General features: G+C 46.3%; 1 protein-coding gene across 2 annotated transcripts in view; it reads right to left on the reverse strand.

The window, feature by feature from the left end:
- Positions 1–1,252: 1,252 nt before the first annotated feature.
- The window catches only part of LOC121857095 (flocculation protein FLO11-like), a 54,221-nt gene continuing 38,144 nt past the window's right edge, over positions 1,253–17,329 (reverse strand). The window contains exons 2-4 of one of the 2 annotated variants that reach the window (XM_042352965.1): positions 7,492–8,786; positions 4,429–7,437; positions 1,253–3,079 (exon numbers count right to left, since the gene is read on the reverse strand). In XM_042352965.1, the coding sequence (XP_042208899.1) occupies positions 2,907–3,079; positions 4,429–7,437; positions 7,492–8,786 (4,477 nt within the window). In that variant the 3' untranslated portion in view covers positions 1,253–2,906. Of the gene's footprint in view, positions 3,080–4,428; positions 8,787–17,329 lie in introns of both variants that reach the window. The other variant, XM_042352963.1, reaches the window with a different exon arrangement.

The raw sequence follows: 17,329 nt of genomic DNA on the forward strand, positions 1-17,329 counted from the left end.
ATCCATTCCAGTCTCTGCCTTTCCCAGCATTCCCATTAATATTTTTGTTATTATCCTTATTTATATGAACAAAGTATGATTTTTTTCTTTTAAATTTCGAGTATTTCTTTTCAAGTTTTTGCTAACTTTAGTGCTTCTTCATTTGCTAGTCAGTCTGTGTAATATATTCTAAAACGCGGAATTCTACATACAATCAACACCTCAACCCGCCAGGATTCGAACGCACGGCCCACGAGCCCATGACTGTGACCGGGGAACGCTACCTCTGGACCACCAGTATCCTGGTAGTCCAGAGGTAGCGTTCCCCGGTCACAATCATGGGCTCGTGGCCCGTGGGCTCGAATCCTGGAGGCTTGAGTTGTTGATTATATATATACACACACACACACACATATATATATATATATATATATATATATATATATATATATATATATATATATATATATATATATATATATATATATGGTGTCACACTTACTTAACATTTTGAGGAAAACTAATATCGTAATTTTTGTAAAATTTCAGTGACGCTGGTGTTGAAACAGACACATGTCCCTTTATTATAAGTGGAGATTCCCAGACTTAATAGTGAACATAAGAGGAAAATAATAAAACAACGAGTTAAGCAATAGGATAACCATGTTTATTTACAAAGGCACTGTACACAGACTTGGAATATTGGCACAGCCCAGATAATGAGTCTAGGCGAGAGTGACGTCAGAGCTAAGCCCCGCCCACTGTCTGGATACAGCTCACAGGGTAATACAAAATAATCTAGGAAGGTATACTGACATCACTGGTGTATGTATATATATATATATATATATATATATATATATATATATATATAAACATATATATATATATATATATATATATATATATATATATATATATATATATATATATATATATATATATATATATATAATATATATATATATATATATATATATATATATATATATATATATATATATATATATATATATATATATATATATATACTGTATCTCAAACAAAGGATATATGTCATAGTATAAAACTGTACACAGGTTTGGCTAAGTGATGCAGGTCTTCCAGGAGTGGTGGTGAAGGATGGCTGTGTCCAGGCAATGGTGTGAGGCCTCAGCCATAACAAACGGGGATAACGGTGAATAATGTTCACAGGCTCCTATACAGAAGATTGTCGTGTGTTTTGTTATATTTCATCTTTAAATTAATGGATTAGGGATCGTGTTGTTTTTACTAAGTTCTTTAACATAATTATATTAAGAAAATTTTGTTTTACAAATTTAATGGCAAAATAATGACTTAACGTCGTACTAAAATTCTCGTTTGTGATGGCTGAGACTGTAAGGTGTTGAGGTTGTCTGTGTAGGATAATTTTTTCATTCCTTTACTTTATAAGAAAAGAAGAAAGGTAGTCAATGTCCTATTGAATGACACTCGCAGAGGTCAGCATTAAGCAGCTCGTTCCGTAACGTCATGATGCCTGTGACGTCACGTTTGTTTACGTGACGTCACGGGTTAGCAGCAGACGTAGCAGAACGGGCCTCTGGGGAGTCACGTTCCTTAAACATACATACATTCACACAATATTATCTTTATGCATGTTTCACAGTGGGAAAAGTTTGATATATAGTAGAAACTTATATATATCCCACTGGAATTAACTGTCTGGTATAATTGCAAAACTTATTTCGCCTACACAAAAACAATATTGGATTTTTTTATAGAAAATATTGAGTTCAAAAAAATTGTGAGACATGTGTTGCAACACTGACGATGGTGTACGTCTGTTTGATTATCAATGTCATAATGAAACTGTGGATAATTTAGACCTTAGAGCAAGCACTAAACGACATAAGCTTAAAATTGTTTTTAAAATCGGATTAAAAAGGCTATTGGTTGATCATATATCTCCATGTTATAAACTACAGCAGTTTACACTCGCTGTACGGGTATAAGATCTGTAAATCGTGGCCATATAATACTTAGTAGAGAGAAGGATATTTTTCTTTAAAAAATACGAATACAAAATATTTACACAGTCTACGATTCATTAAATAAGGTCAAATGAAATCGTTATCTACAAGGTTCATGAAAGAAGGACGTTTTATCACATGGTCCAAGTCGACTGGTGCGCCAGGGCTCTAAAGGTTAATATCTAGAGTACTGGGGAGCTCTTTAAGCCCTTATTGTTCTGGGTCACGTTAGGGACACATTGGCGGGAAGTATCAGAAACACGAAACTTGGTGCCACAACCAAGATCACTCGTGTGGAGTCTATCCGGCCAGGCCTGACCCTCCCTACTCTGGGGGGAATTTGAGGTCAGGTAAGGTCTCAGGTCAAAGGTCAGGTGTGCTAAGGTGATGTTTGATGAGAGGGAAGTTCTATAATGTTGAGGTACAGGAACATGGTGAGAGGAGGGGCGTATGCCACACACCCTTCCTGGCTCAGGAATGATCGTCAGGATTAGTTTGATTTACTGTGTCTGTCTGTCGACCTGCAGGATACTTGGCCCTGGTGTCTACTGGTGCCACAGACGCTGGTGTGATACAGTGCCAATTAGGGTTGGCTTACAGCAGCGTCATGAGGATGGCCCTCTCATGGGCCCCCAGAGTCAAGAACCACCATCTGACGAAGGCCAGACCTCCGATGATGACGTCGACGACGATGAAGCTCACTGGGGTGATGACGGTGATGACTATGATGATGTGGATGATGAGGAGAGGAGAAAGGGAAGAAAGAGTGGAGGAGAAGGAGGAGATGGAGGAGATGGAGAAGGAAAGAGATGACAAAGAAGAGAAACAGGGGGTGAGAAAGACTTAGGAGGATGCGGAGAGGAGAGGAGGAAGGGAAAGTATGGAGGGAGACGAGTTGGGAGGACGGGACGCTCTCTAGCTTCTGTTGCGGCGCCTGTTGAATAAGGAGAACCTGTTGCGGGGTCTCTGCCCGTTGTTCCCTCTATTAGGCTCCTCCGACGGTTCCTGTGGTTGTTCTGCCTCGACGGGCGCCGCCTCTTCCACCACCCCGTCGTCGAAAACTTCTCCCTCGAGCTGATGTTGTTCTTCTGCAGGAGGAGGAGAGAATATCAGCCACGTTGTCAGTGCTAGTGACCCCCCCCAACCACACCCTGATACTTAAGTGACCACCCAACTAAACCCTGATACATAGGTGACCATCCACCACACCCTGATACTGAAGTGACCACCCAACTAAACCCTGTAAGTGACCATCCAACCACACCCTGATACTTAAGTGACCATCCAACCACACCCTGATGTGATAAGTGACCAATCGACTATGCGTCCTCACCAACCATAGACTCTACGAACATTTTTATTGGCTGGCTGTTAGAAGTGAGCAGGGCTGCTGATAGGTCAATTATCATACCATGTGACAGAGTCTTTGATAAGCTGGGGAGAGGGACCTCCACACACCTACTGTTGAGTTAAGAGGTGAATGGTGAGTATTGAGTGTCATAAACAAGAGAATGAATGAATCTTATGAGTAAATATGTTTGGTTTTAAAGAGTACTCAAGTGTGTGTGTGTGTATATGTGTGTGTGTGTGATATTTAGTCAAGTGAGAGGATTTGTTTTCAGTTTGTTTGACGTCGTCCTGGTGTGGTCGTGCTGGAGGTGTTGACAAGTCGTCTTCAAAACACGACAGCTGTGCTAAAGTTCTGGATTTAGTCGTCTTCTGTTGTTTTAGTCTTCAGCTGACTTGTGATTGGTCGGCTGGTCTATAGTAACGTCGTCTCTTTTGTTCCCTGACTGATTCGTGATTGGTCGGCTGGTGTTGACGTCATCTCGTCCTGCAGCTGGGCTTTGCCAATTGGTCAAAGTCGTCGTCCGCATTCTCGTTCAAAATGGGTGTTTGGAATAAAGACTTTGATAAATAAGGTCTATTATACAATTATATGAATAATCGTGTATGATAAAACCCACAAGGAATATTATAGTGTTGTTGTTCTTAATGTAAAGTAAGACCTATTATAGTATTACTTATTATTAGAATAAATTGTTGAGGTATTTCTGCTACTGTACGTTAACAACTGCCGTGATGGTACGAGTCGTAAACTAAACATAAATCATTAAACATAAAATATTTATCCTGGTAACATTGTCTACCTACAGCAACACTACGATGTTCATGTCTGTTTTGACCTAAGTGAAATCCTTCATATGATATTCGTTGCTGTCTTGCCTTTTTAGTTCCAATTTAAGAAACAATAAGACCAAAGCCTATCTAGAAAACTCACTAACAAATTATTAAATATCTCAGACAATAACAAGGCAACTTGTAACTGAAGTTAAGGCAACTTGTGTAGTGAGTTGCGGTGTTCTCTTAACTATATGATGAGCCAAACTGAGTTTTCATCTACTGTAACTCCAACAGATGCGACAGTACGACTCACCTGCTGGCTGTGCTTCAGCGTCTACAGGTGCGTCCTGGGCAGGGTCGGCCTCCGCCTTGGCGGCGTTTTCGTTGCGCTTCCCAGGACGGTTTCTTCTCCGGCTGAGGAGCGACGAGCTGGATTTTCTCGGTGCAGGAGCAGGTGTTGTTACCTTCTGCTTCTTGGCTGGTGCCCGAGTGCCTGCTGCGGGCTGCCGGGTGCGAAAACGGCGGTTTAAGAAGCCGCCACCACGCCTGCCGCCGCCGCCTCCTCGTCTAGGTTCCGTGGCTTCACTGGGTGTTTCTTCCTGTGCCGCTTCCTCAGGGGCGGCGGCAGCTGTGTCTTGATCAGCGACTTCTTCAACAACAAAGTCCTCAGCAGCGATATTAACTTGGGGAGTTTCTTCAGCAGGAGTCTCCGTGGCATCAGTGCGAGAACCTCCATGGTTCCTGTTGTTGTTCCTGAGGCGAGATGGACGAGCCCGATTCAGGAAGGAGGTGCGTTTTGGAGGCGGAGAACTAGCGGTGGGGGCTGCCTTGGGCCGCTCTGCACGTGCTTCTGGTTTGGACTTCTCACCCTCATCGCCGGACGGACGCCTACCTCTTGATCCTCCGATGCCGCCAAAGCGATGTCTGTTCATTGGTCTTCTACCACGGGTTACTGAAGGCTTGGTAGGGACGGGAGCGGAGGTAGTTAGATCCGCAATATTATCTGCACTCAACTCTCCACCTTCCACAGCTTGAATTTCCTCGAAGGCTTCTCCAGTAGGATCCACAGCACCTTCCTCAGGAGTGGGTTCAGTGGCGGTCACAGCTGGTGGTTCTGTCGTTCCGCGTCCTCTAAACCTGTTCCGGAGGCCGCCTCTTGAGGGTAAGTTTGGCTTGGGTCGTGATGCGGGTGCTGGCTTGCGTGTAGGTGCCTCAGTGGCTTCTGTGTCTGACTTTGTACTTCCTCGAGACCTGAAGGACCCGAAGGAGCTGATACGAGGTTTGTTAAATCTGGACCTGAAGCCGCCATTGTCTCTGGTGGCAGACGCCTCTGTAGTCGACTCCTCTAGCTCGACTCTCTTGGTCTCTGTGGTCACTTCTGGTTCTGGTTCATTCGTTTGTTGGTTCCTGAACCGGTTGCTGCCTAAACGAGTTCTGGCACCGAGTCGGCTTACTGGTCTGCTCAAGCTTGGCCGGGAGTTGGACTCCTGAGGTGGTTTTGCAGTTGTTGTGGTGACTTGAGTCCGCCTGGATCCGTCACGACCACCGAAAGTACCTGCAGAAGTCCCGCGAGACCTGAATCCAAATCGTTCCCGGCCTCTGGTTGGAGCAGCAGTGGTAGTGGGTTCTGGAGTTGTGGTGGTGGTCGTGGTAGTGGTAGTAGTAGTGGTTGTGGTACTGGTTGTGGTAGAAGTAGTTGGTTCCTCCGTGCTAGGTTCTGGTTCAGGTTCAGGTTCTGCTTGAGGTTCACTAAGTTCAGTGATGTTCTCTGGCAGGTATGAGGGGCCCTCGGTGGTTATATCTGAGTAATCATAATAGTCCACGTACTCGAAGGGGATCTCTGTGTTATAGTCCGCCGCGTCAGGGATCTGTGTGGTGGTCTCATTCGTGTCCTCGGCGTCGGCTGCCTGGGCGAGAGCGTAAAGGTTGACGATGGAAAGAGAAGTTGGTGACATGGTTGTAGTGTCAGGCATATCGGTGGTGATCTCCTCGACCAGCTCGGGCGCTGGCGTCGACACCTCCGGGGTAAACAGCCGACCACCTCGAGAAGATTGGCGTCCCCGTGTATCATGAGCCCCTGTCACCTCCGGGATAAGAGGAACATCCTCCTGTTCATCAAGACCCACGCGTGAGGATTCCTGGAAGAGTGGCTCGCGGAAACGGGAGGGCGTGGGCGTGGTGGTGCGAGGTGGGAAGCGGGTTTGGGCGGGCAGCTTGTCCTCCTCGACTGTCACGCCGTGTACAGCGTTGTTGATGGTGTTCTCCCGGCCTTGGAAACTTCCTCTGCCGCGGGATGACGATCGGCTGGACTCGAAGGTCCTCCCGCGTGCTGGGGATATCTCTTGCTCCTCGATCACATTCTCCTCCTGAGGTTCAACTACTGGCCGGCTGCTACGGAACCTGTTGCTGAAGGAGTTCCTGCCATTCTCTCTCGTGCTACTGTCTGTCCTCCTGCTATCTGTCCTGCTGTCAGTCCTCCTGCTGTCTGTCCTGCTGTCTGTCCTCCTGCTGTCTGTCCTGCTGTCTGTCCTGGTGTCTGTCCTCCTGCTGTCTGTCCTGCTGTCTGTCCTCCTGCTGTCTGTCCTGCTGTCTGTCCTCCTGCCATCTGTCCTGCTGCTGTCTGTTCTCCTACTGTCAGTCCTACTACTCTCTTCTGCTCCACTGCTCTCCTCTGTCTCGCTCCTGCTAGTTCCACGTGACCTGCTGCTCCCTCGGGCCCTGCCAAAGCCACGAGCAGTGGTAGTGGTGGTGGTGGTAGCAGTTGTAGTAGGAGGAGGTGTAGTGGTGGAAGTGGTAGTGGTAGTGGTGGTGCTGGTGGTGGTGGTGTCGGGGTCTTCGGCAGGAAGGGCGGGGTCGGCTGTGTCTGTAGCGGGGTCGGCTGTGTCTGGGGTGGGGGCCGCTGGATCTGTGGGTGAGTCCACATCGACGGCGGCGGTGTCCCCGTCGTCATACACCGGGTACTCGTCGTCGTAGTAGTAAATATACTCATACTCATACAGCTGGCCGTTCACTTCCTTGATCTCAATCTTGCTCCTGGTCTTCTGTTCCGTCTCAGAGGGGAAGAGAAGCTTCTCCTGGTTTTCGTTGGCACCCTTCCCGAAGTCAAGTTGGCTCTCGTCGAAGTACTTGCCGTAGAGGTCATTGACGGGTGGGTTCTTCTGCTCCTTCTCGCCAGCGTTCAGGATCTCAATGTTTGGTTCATCTGAGCGAGCAGCCTTGACGGAGGCCTCCGCCTCCACCGGCACCTCCGTGGCGGCTTCAGGAGCCAGGGTCGAGATCTCTTCATATACGGTCTCGGATTCAGGTTCTGGGACAGGTTCATGTTCTGAGACAGGTTCAGGTTCTGGGACAGGTTCATGTTCTGAGACAGGTTCATGTTCTGAGACAGGTTCAGGTTCTGGGACAGGTTCATGTTCTGAGACAGGTTCAGGTTCTGGGACAGTTTCAGATTCTGGGACAGTTTCGGGTTCTGGGACAGTTTCATGTTCTGGGACAGTTTCATGTTCTGGGACAGTTTCATGATCTGGGACAGGTTCAGGTTCTGAGACAGGTTCAGGTTCTGAGACAGGTTCAGGTTCTGAGACAGGTTCAGGTTCTGGAGCAGATTCATTCTTGTGAAGAGTCTCAGTGTGATGAACAAGTTCAGTGTGGTTAGCGTGGACAGCTCCCAGAGTGGAGTCAGTCAGGGGATAGGTGTCATTGAACTCTTCATAGTCGTAGTAGTAGTCGTACTCCAAGGTCTCGTTCTCGGGGTCCACGTAACTGTGCTCGACCTCACTGTGGTGGTCCACGTGCATGTTCTCGCCCTCCACCTGCTGGGTCGGGAGACTGGTTACCACGGAGATTAGAGTCTCTAACTCTGGTTCCATTCCCGTCACCTTCTTCAGGGGCGCGGGAGTCATGATCAACTCCTCCACGGGCTGCACAGTTACCAAATCGATCTCGGCCACAGCTTCATTGTAGAGGTCAGCCGTCTCGGTCACTGGTGCCTCCTCCAGGATAGGAACGACTTCGTCAGGAGTAAGGAGGATGGCGTCGAGCTCCGATTCGATGATCTGCTGGTCGGCGACAGAAGGTACATCCTCGTGGGCGACCTCGGGGATCGTCTCCACAGCTATGGCAGCTGGTCCTTCTGAGGTCTCATCGATACCCACGTACACGAGCTCTCCGTTCTCGGCTGTGATGACACTATCCGAGATAGGAGGAGATGCCTGGAAGGCCACAAATTCCTGTCCGGGGATGGGCTTGGTGAGGATCTCGGGCTCTGGTCTGTTCGCAGGAGCTTTCTCGGCGGCGTCTTCACCCGTGGCGAGGGCGACATACTCCTGGCCCAGCTGAGGGTCAATGATGACCACAGTCTCCTTCGCCTCCGGGTGAGTCTCTTCCTCCTCCACCTTCTCGGTCCGCTGTTCGTTGATCTTACTCTTCAGGGACATTGACCCTGGCCGCAGACCGAATCTCATACTCGGCCTACGTAGGGGGACCTGGGTCTCGGGGTCCTCCTCCTGTGGTGCTGGTTCAGTGGCGGAGTCTGTGGGAGACTCAGTGGTGGTGCCCGTGCGGCGGGAGAGGAGATTCGGTCGATTGCGGGCACTGAAGAGGAGGCGGCGGCGTTCATTATTAGGGTAGGCCTCGCACGAGGCCAGCGCTACCAGCAACAGCAAACTCCACCTGCAAGATGAGGAAGGTGTTAGAGGGGGAGGTGATGACGTCACGCCCTGATGTTTCCCAGCAATAATAAAGGTGTGTGTGTGTGTGTGTGACTGCTGGTCATAGTTCAGTTAATGACATAATGTTAACATTCTCACAATAACACAGAATACGGCTAGAGGGCGCCCGTCAGCCAGGCTGTGATTGGATAGAATCCATGACGTTGTGTTTCTAAAGCTGGTTGCATTAACCTACCAAACTTGACCTCCACCAAATGGTCAGGTTGTCTGACTGAGTGGTAGGCATTCATTGTAAAAATCCTTTATTGAAAGATGATCTCACGCCCATCTGGCCACTCACCGACTGTCTGATAGTTACATCAATACACAGGCCAAGACGGTGTGGTGGACGAGACATCACAGCTCCTCTGAAGACACCAGTTCGGTCCCATGGAACACCTAAACTAACCTATATAACCACACTACAACATAACTTAATCCAACTTAACCTAAACTAACCTAACCTAACCCCGCAGGTAACGTTACGGTGTTTAATCATCAGGTGTAATAAGCTGGAGGGGGGGGGGTAATGTTCAGGTGGTCCTAAGTTTTATATTCTTAAACATACACCAACACCTGACCTTAGACCTCACCAGTTTTTTATTACAGTAACACCAGGTTAGGTTAGGTTAGGTTAGGTTCACCTTCAGTAATAAATCCCTCGAGTAGCAGTTCTCGCTATAGGTCACGACAAGTCACTATACTGTACTAGGTCAGACTAATGTAGCTGTCCTAGATACGAGGGAAGCTAATCTGGTGACCTCTTCAGATGCTAGGTCAGATATCTAGTGTTACTCCTAGATACTAGTTCACTACCCTAGTAGGTACGATCTTCTAGCGATTAGATCAGCCGAGGTCACCGTAATCTTACTGTGATGACCTTACATGGTTCAGAGGACTCTTAATCGTGGTCAAAGATGGAAGTCGTGGTGGAGTGACGCAAAATATTTTAACTTTCCTCGTTAAGTCCGACGTTATTTTAAGTTAATGATGTGTTATTTTTTCTTGTTGTCAGGTGGCGTCACTTCTGAGGTGTCCTAAGACTCAAGGTACCTGGTGATTGGTGTTTATCTTTGACGTTATTGCTGGGGTGTCAAATCATATGCCTCCGCCTCTGACGTTAATATTAGACACCCAATCACGAGCCACTGCCTCTGACATCACTGTCAACACCTCTAATCACAAGCCTCCACCTCTAACGTCATTATTAGATACACAAGCCACTACTTCTGACATCAATATCAATAATCCAATCACAATTCTCCACTTCTGACGTCATGACACTCAAACAATCAATCATCAGTCAATCTATAGAGGAGAATTTTGCAACACCCAGCAGGCAGTTAAAGGAGTGTTCAGTAGCCGTTTAGTCCTGAGAGATTATCATGGCCGGCGGCGCCCAGAGAAGGTTAGCGGGCACAAGGTCGTCGTGGATTTAGCACAATATAGAGAGCGATGGAGGCGTCTGCAAAAGGCGAAAAGTCACGGACGGTCGGTCGGTCGGTCGGTGTGACGCTGCGCACCCTGACATTCTATTGTTGACCGATAACGCGCTCTCTCTCTCGCGCGCGCCCACACCCGTCTGCCAAACGATTGCCCGCTTGTCTTGTAAACGTCCGCAACCGCTCTGTTACCTGGCGAGTGTTCTGGGTTATAATTGTCTTTACTGTATTTAAATTATGAGAGAGAGAGAGAGAGAGACACATAATATATCAACAACTTCCAAGTAACTTTTTCCAGGTGTGTAAATGTCAGGTCGCTGGGGACAGGTGGTGATGCAGTGTACAGTACCATAACCTCTTGCCACCACTCTACTGTGTGACTTATGGTGATGACTGAGCCCTGCGATGGAGAGTTAGGTCCTCTCTCTCTCTCTCTCTCTCTCTCTCTCTCTCTCTCTCTCTCTCATGAATATACACATACACAAACTATGATAATATTATTTGCAGACAAATTCAGAAATATCATCAAAACTGTGTTATTATTATTATTATTATTATAGTAGTACAAGTATTTTTTTCATTTTATTCATTATTATTTGTTTGTTATACATATGCACACATCATACCAAAGTGTTGTAGCTACTCTCCAAAAAATTTATTATCTCATTCAGTTTAAAGTCCATCTGTGACGACCAGCATTATTTGTTATTTAATCAATATTGCTTTTATCTGAGGGCTGTCTTGACTCGGAAACCTTTCGTCTAGTGAAATAATTGTAGTACTGCAGTGGTAATATTCTTTGTGACAGAAACCTAAGGAATTACTATATTAAAACACATATGTAGTGAATGTCTCTAATAAGGAATATGCCAAGGTTACATATTAAATATAGTCATGGTAAGCACTCGTCGTCACCACTATCGGACGAGACTGGTCATCGCCCGCGGGAACATTTGACGGCAGGAACTTCCACCAGTTTTTATTTATACTGGGCAGGACCAGTTCACACACACCGCAATACACCGCCTATTAACTTTTTTCCATTATTAAATATGGATATTGCCTCCAAACACACACACATGCTGTCCGTTTATTGCATTATTATATATATAGGTTCTGACTCCTTGTATAAGTAACACGATCTTTTTGGTACAAACTCTAAAAAAGAAAGTACACACTCATATCTTCTCCAGGACAAACAAGGTATTCTCACCAGCTTTTTAAGGAATCCACGAAAAAACTGAACCAATAATGAAATAAAGAAACAATAACTGACAACATTACACAACTTTATCTTCATTGTTATGCGAGATGCGTTAGCGTAGTTTGTGTTTAGTATACTACACTTACTGACATGTTTATCAATGTCCTTATATATCCTGGGGAAAACAACCTCCCGTCCATTGAGAGATCGTACTGGTTCCCGCCGGTCTGAGCTGGAACACAAGACAGGTTCCTTTCACTTTCCGTCTCACAGCTCACCATCATGTATTACCCCCCGTCTGCATCAGAGTTGAAGGTGGACGGGTAACTGACAGGAGTCAAGTTGATTGTATCCACCGGAAATTGATAATATGTTTATTTCCACGAATTGAATGGCATAACTTGATTCCATTTGACATTTTAAATACAACTGGATTCAATTTCAATTTCAATTGTTTATTCCTTGATAGAAGAAGCGGGATCCTAGTGCTGTCACTAGGTACCCCTGTACAATGACACCAGAAGCATCTGGCAAGTGTGACAAGTATATACAGTATAAATATTATAAAGGGGCTTACTAAAGCCTAAGGAAGGAAGGATATTCCTTTAACACATAATCAATATTATCACAAATGGATTAACTATTATTATTGGGTTTTTTTAAGTAAACGAATTAATTTACTTCTAAGAATAAAAAAAAGTTAATTTCGTAATTCAATAAGCATTCATGTAATAAATGTTAAAATAAATAATGTATTAAAGCGGACATGACAATACTGAGTGTCGGAATTCTGATATTATGGCGCGAGTGACCACAAGCAGCCAAGGCAAAAGAAATAATGATCTGCCCTATTAAACACAAGGACCTAAAACCAGCTGTTTATTGACCTTTAACGACGACGTCCTTGGATGCCGGTGGTTAAGGGCGTAGCAGAGTTGACCTTCTCGTGATGAATTACTTCTTATGGCTTATTGAAACAACGCAATACGCCCCCCCCCCCCAGCTAGACAAATGAACGGTTATTAATCGAGCCAAAGACGCAATGGTTCTAGTTTTTCGTTTGTTCCATCTTACAAATAGTCCGTCGCTTACATTCCTCCTCTGCGGTTTGTAATTATCGTAATAATCCGTCCGTGCGTGAGTCCGTTATTCCGTTCGTGCGTTCGTTATTCCGTCTGTGCGTGGGTTCCGTTATTCCGTCCGTGCGTGCGTCCGTCAAGGAGTTTGAGAGTGACAGGCACGATACTTATCATCAAACTAGTTTATATGTCACAACAAAATGTCACTGCAGGTGGATAATGATGACTTTTATGTCACTCTTCGTCTGAGTGACGGCGGCTTTGGATCTCACTGACATCTCTGTGACGTCACCCATCAACTTAACAATCTTGTGACATCACCCATCATCTCATCAATTTCCTTATTCCTCCCTCGTTCTCCCTTCACTTCCTTCCCTCCCTTTCTCTCCCTCCCAAGTAACTCAGAGGAGAACGTGTAGACCTGATGTAACATATTCGAGGTGGCTGGAACTTTCGTCTTCACCTGTCTGTCTGTCTCTCTGTCTGTCTGTCTCTCTGTTCAGTACCTCCTCTTGTACTCAGTGGATGGTTTCTGAAAGGTTTTTGTCGCCACGTGTTTGTTTACGTGTGGGCCACCTACAGAGCAGTCTAAGTTGCCTGTTTACGTGTGGGCCACTTAGAAAACATTACAACTTATCTAACCAAGGCACACTTAAGAGAGCATTTTGTGGGTCACTTGGAGCAACAGAATCCTTACAATTATTTAAGAAGGTCCATTTACCTTTAATTATTTAGTTAAAGACCACTCAGAGAGCATTACAAGCGCTTTTATTTACACGTGGGCCACTCAGGGAGCATTACAAGCGCTTTTATTTACACGTGGGCCACTCAGGGAGCATTTTTACAGGTCAAGCACGAGGGAGTGGAGTAGAATGTAAACAACGTGTAATGGGGGAGCTCTTAACCATACTGTCCTATAATCTGTTTGGAATCATCTTGATGTAATAATTTGATCGACTAGAGATTAGTTCATTAGTAATTACAATCTAACTTAACCTAACCTAACCAAAACCCAACCTAATGTAGATAGATAGATAGATAGATAAATAAATGAGGTATATGTGAGTGAGAGAAAGAGAGAGTAACACCATATAAAGTTGCGTCACAGAGCCACACCCAAGAGGGAGTCGAGATCTCTTTTATTACCTCTCTGGAGGCTACCTAGAGGGCTGAATTTGAGGTTACTAGGTCATGCGAGGTCGGTAGGAGATAACTTAGAGGTCACCAGATCATGAGAGGTTAGTAGGAGGTAACTTACAGATCACCAGGTCATGAGAGGTTAGTAGGAGGTAGGAGGATATCTCAGAGGCCAGTAATGGTTGTGTGGTGGTCGTTCAGAGGTTACAGAGGTATTCACCAATCTGCTATCTCACCCTGGAGGCCGTCTGGAGGTCACATGGAAGTCACTTTGACGTTCCCAGAGAGAGGAAAGAGGTCGGGAGGTTTCCTGAGTGATTCAAAATTGACCCTGGAGGAATTCTCTCCCACCTCCACTACCTCACGTCATTAGAGGTCGTCTGGAGGTTAGTATGAGGCGGTGGTCGAAAGGTGAGGGAGAGGAGGGAGTGAAAGGGAGACAGGGAGGAGGAGGAAGGGGAGAGAAGGAGGAGGGAGTGTAAAGGGAAGAGGAAGAAAGAAAGGAAGAGGAAGAGAGGGGCAATAAAAAAGAGAAAAGGAAGGAAATATAAGAATAGAAAGAGAGGAAGAGAGAAGAAAGAGTAACACTAATAAAGAAGATGGAAAGAAAAAATAGCAAGATGAAAGTAGAATCACACACACACACACAGGAGAAAGGGAGAGAGAGAGCGATTGGTGTTGATGTCAGCGAAAGTGTCAGTAACCAGATAAATTCTTAAATGGCGGCTGCTGACGGAATATGGTTTACAAGTAAGGGTAGAGACGTCGATGTGGTAACACTGAGAGAATATAATATTGGGTAGCGGTATGATGATGATGATGGGAGTGGTGGTAGGCGTCGGGAGGGGGGGATTCACTGACACCCTAAACTTTTGCCTTTAAATGTCACTACATGGTTCCAGGACTCCCCCCCCATATAACCTGCCCGCCCCCCCCCCCGAGCTCAGGTGCTGTCTGGCTGTCTGTATCTCCTCCTTTAGTGATCCATCTATCTATTGAACCCGGGGTCATTAGGCTGGTGTCTGGTGTTTCTGACCACTGGGCCACACTAGTAAGAAATCTCTCTCTCTCTCTCTCCCCTTCACCATCACCGGGTCAGACAAAGGTGGGAGAGAGGTGGGGGGAGGGGGGGAGGGGTTGACCTGACCTACAAATATAACCTGTTGGGAGGGTGACCTGGGACCTGGTGTGGACCCTACCTGGCCAGCATGACCCTCCAGGTAAACCGCAGGTGATCACCAACCTGGGGGAGACAAGAGGAGTAATTAAGAACAAGGTCTGGTTAGGTTAGGTTGATGGTGAATGGAGGGAGAGGGGAAGGAGGGAGAGGGGGTAAAGAGGGGGGTAGAGAGGTGAGGGAAGGAGGGAGAGAGAGGAGTAGGGAGGGAGAGAGGGATGGAGGGAGGGGAGGGAGGGATGGATGGAGGGAGGGAGGGAGACATGAATGGCAAGGTAGAGTAGACTGGGTCGATGGTGTGAGTGAGTGAGTGAGTGTGTGAGTGAGTGAGTGTGCGAGTGAGTGAGTGAATCAGATGAGAATTGAATCGAAATTAAACACTAATAACAATACAATAAACCGATGAATAAATAAACCCAACAATAAATATAGACACTGAATAAATAAATCACAATAAATTACAAATAAAAAAATACAATAACCTTACAATAAAAATCAGGGTATCGTAAAATATGTCAACGCGGCCATATTGTCCAGGAGAGAGAGAGCCTTCAGTGCCACAAGGTCATGATTCAAAGAGAGATTTAGGGCATGGTAGGTCATTTGAGTGACGTCACGGAGGTCACCACTCGAGTCTGAGTGACGTCATAGCCCACCCCAACCCATCAGCATCTACTAAAATCAACCACAATCTATCACAATTTACCACAATCCGCTATATACCAAAGTCTACCCCAATTTACAAAAATCTACCACAAGTCACTATAATCTGCCACAATCAACAAACACTGTAGCATTGTGCAGCAGGGGTCACTACTACTACTGGCAACCTTTACGTGTGAGGGGGGAAGGGGGATAGGTGAGGAGGGGGGTAGGTGAGGGGGGTAGGTGAGGAGGGGTGGTGTGGAGAGAGAGAGAGAGAGAGAGAGAGAACAAGTGTGTCAGGTTGGGTTGCTGTCAGTGTGTCAGAGAGACAGGTAAGTCTTGCCTGTCAGCTGATACGCCACTTGTCAGGCAAAAAATCAGATCATGTTTGAAAGTTCACTGACACACTAAAATAAATTTATATACAAATAAACAAATGGTGGTAGGATAACTATTGTCTTATACTGTTTGAAGTTAAAATTGTCTACAGGATGATAATAATAATAATAATAACAATAATGATAATAATAATAATAGTAATAATAATGATAACAACAATAATAATAATAATAACAATAATAAAATAGCGTTATCCCCTAAAATTAAGTACTGGTGGTAGCAATAGTAGTAATAGTAGCAGTAGCAGTAATAGCAGCAGTAGCAGTAACAGCATTAGTAGTAGCAACAATAGTAGTAGTAGCAGCAGTAACAGCAGCAGCAGTAGTAGCAGTAACAGCAGTAGCAGTAACAGCAGCAGCAGTAACAGCAGTAATCATAGCCACCACCTGGCCCCCGGCTGCTCCTCCCTCAGTGTGTCTCAACCACAGTTATGTTGTCCCCAGGGGAAGGACACATTCCCCCACGTCGTGTCCATCACTCACAGGGGCGTAGGGAACTCCTGACAGGTCGCTAAAGGCCCGTTAGAGGGTAAGGATACCATTCCTTCACGTGACTGAGGTCGTGTTAAGGGAGGGTGTTAACTAACTCCTGATAAGTCCCCAACGTCACTCAATGGGCGCTAATGGTAGACTGTCACTCTTTAGCGTAACTGACGTCTTGTTAAGCGTCACCCCGCCTGAGGTACGCTAAGACAAGGTTAGGTACTTCAGAAGTGCTTGTGGTCGGACTACACGCTATATATAGCTGTATGTTGACGTATTGAGAATTATCTGGAGAAATGGAACCTTTGAAGCCTCTACGTGCTCGCAGAAGGACACCCTCCCTCACGACCCTGGTGAAGGAGGACCTCGTCAAGAAGACAATGAGGTGTTACTCCCCCTCCCCCAGTGAGGACAAGGCGTGAAGGAAACAGCGGGAAGGACTCTTCTCCCTCACGATACCGCCGGGGTCACGCCTGTTGTCATTACGGGAACTCCCAGGTAAGACTCACCTCACCTGTCCGGGTATTACCTGGGGGAGATGGGGATGAGGCAAGAGGGAGCGTGGGAGAGATGGGGAAGGAGGTGGGGGGTAGGGAGGGATGGGGATGAAGGAGGTGGGGGTAGGGAGGGATGGGGGAAGGGAGGGATGGGGATGAAGGAGGTGGGGGTAGGGAGGGATGGAGAAGAAGGAGGAGGAAGGGGGGAAGTAGCTCACCTTCGACAGGTTTAGAGTCCTTCCATTAACTAATATTCCCACAGTCTGATCAAATACCGTCATGTTCTCTCTCTCTCTCTCTCTCTCTCTCTCTCTCTCTCTCTCTCTCTCTCTCTCTCTGTGTCGACTCTCGCAATAGACCCGTCATGACCTTCCACCTCTGGCTAGCGGCTCGGCGTGACCTCCCACTCCTGTAGGTGAAGCTCAGCGATCCACCAAGATGTC

Source organism: Homarus americanus, unplaced genomic scaffold (genome assembly GCF_018991925.1).
Source record: "Homarus americanus isolate GMGI-L3 unplaced genomic scaffold, GMGI_Hamer_2.0 scaffold20465, whole genome shotgun sequence".
Taxonomy (NCBI): domain Eukaryota; kingdom Metazoa; phylum Arthropoda; class Malacostraca; order Decapoda; family Nephropidae; genus Homarus; species Homarus americanus.